This window comes from Dendrobium catenatum, unplaced genomic scaffold (assembly GCF_001605985.2).
Source record: "Dendrobium catenatum unplaced genomic scaffold, ASM160598v2 fragScaff_scaffold_1341, whole genome shotgun sequence".
NCBI lineage: Eukaryota > Viridiplantae > Streptophyta > Magnoliopsida > Asparagales > Orchidaceae > Dendrobium > Dendrobium catenatum.
Window position 1 is genome coordinate 545159 of NW_021319803.1, and position 1692 is coordinate 546850.

The 1692-nt window shown below is 46.6% G+C and overlaps 1 protein-coding gene across 1 annotated transcript; it reads right to left on the reverse strand.

Moving 5' to 3' along the window:
• Positions 1-742: 742 nt before the first annotated feature.
• On the reverse strand, positions 743-1692 carry LOC110100242 (osmotin-like protein). The gene has a single exon (XM_020827667.2). It carries the CDS (start codon positions 1657-1659, stop codon positions 910-912), a length of 750 nt encoding a protein of 249 aa, XP_020683326.1. The 5' UTR covers positions 1660-1692; the 3' UTR covers positions 743-909.

The window sequence follows — 1692 nt, forward strand, 5'->3', positions numbered from 1 at the left end:
TTAAGTAACCAAACATAATAAATTAGAACTATTGAACTTATTTACAAATAATCAAGCACTATAAAATATTAAATATTAAATGTACATTATATTTAAAATACACCCAATTTTTAAACAACCCCTAATATTTTTCACAATTACATCAACTACACATTTTTTAAAAAAATTAGGAAATGCTCCAGACCAAAATATCTTAACTTCTATTTTCTCAATCATTGAATTATTTTCATCACATTATGAGATATTTTTTTCAGATATCTTAAATTACTTTATAAATCGGAATATAATTATCTAAATAATAATATTAATATTTAAATATAATGATTTAATTCATTTAATAATTAGAGCAAATAATTATAACTTTGTAACAATATTATCCATTTCGAATGAGGCTGTTTTTACCAATGGTCGTAACGCTAGCTTCTAGGGTCTCACAGAGCGCTCTTTCTCTCTCTCTCCTCTAACGCCCATCAGGCCCGTGCTGGCAGTGCTGCGGTGCTGGCAGTGCTGCGGTGCTGCCATGCAGCGATCCTCCTCTCTCTCCAGCATTCTCTATCCTCCTATCTACTTTTTACTGCCACGCGCAACACGCACCTTTCTCTTCTTTCCACAAAAGCTGTACGGCCTCCGACAAGCACCAATCAGCCAATCAGACACGCACACCAAACTACACCCGTTCACAACCTCGCCACCTATATCACCGCTGCACGACACGTGTTTTCATCTAAAACAAAGGAGCTCGACAATAATAATAAAACTTGGTAAACAAGCCAAAATTTCTGCTACAAAGCTTCCTAATCCTACAAGAAACCACATTTTATTAAACCCACAACACAAACACACCAACAAAACAAACCACGCCACAAACAACACGTAGAAGAAGAAGCTTTGGCTTGAAAGCCATCGCCATTAATGGCAGAATATAACCTTCAGCTCCTTTGGTCCCTCACAATCATGCGTGAGAGACGGGCTGTCATGAGCATAAGTGAACGTCGCCGGGCAATGATGCTTAAAAAACTCCGAGTAGGTTGAAGCCCGACAAGTTTTTGGGCTGTTATACATGTTCCGGCAGCACAACTCATCCGTTCCGTAGGCGGCGCACCCGCTTTTACACCCAACCACAGACCCTCCGGCCGGAAACCTAACCTGCAGCTCCGGCGGGCAAGTGGAGAGTAGATCCTCACGGCAACCGACAACGGGACAAAGACCACGGCCTTCGTGAGGGGTCACGGTCATGGGGAGGTTGAAGCCGTCGACGAGGCTGACGGCGTAGGAAACGAGGTCGCGGTGGCCGCCGTGGTGGAGTGTGAGTTGGGCGAGGGTAGCGGGGGTGGCGCCGGTGAAGCCGGAGCATTCGAGGCGGTTGCCGCAGTCGCCAGTGGCGCAGGAGAAATGGGTGCCTGTGTGGGTGCAGCCAGTGCGACCCCAGATGCGGCCGGACCAGTGGTGAGTTGGGGCGGGAAAGGAGCGGTGGGAGAGGGTGGGGAGGCAGAAGCCGCCGTGTTCGAGGACGTCGTGGCCGGAGTTGGGGGCGATGGCTGGACAGATGGTGAAGGGACAGTTGTTGACGATGGTTAGTATTGATGGAGGGTATTGAGAGAAGGTGGGTGGGGGTAGGGAGATGAGAAGAAGGGATAAGAGGGGGAAGAAGGGAAGCATTGCGAGGTAGGGTTTTAAGGGTTTTGGGATTGG

What these genes read in the sequence shown, in the direction of transcription:
- LOC110100242 (XM_020827667.2), bottom strand. Translation starts at nt 1,659, where the DNA reads ATGCTTCCCTTCTTCCCCCTCTTATCCCTTCTTCTCATCTCCCTACCC.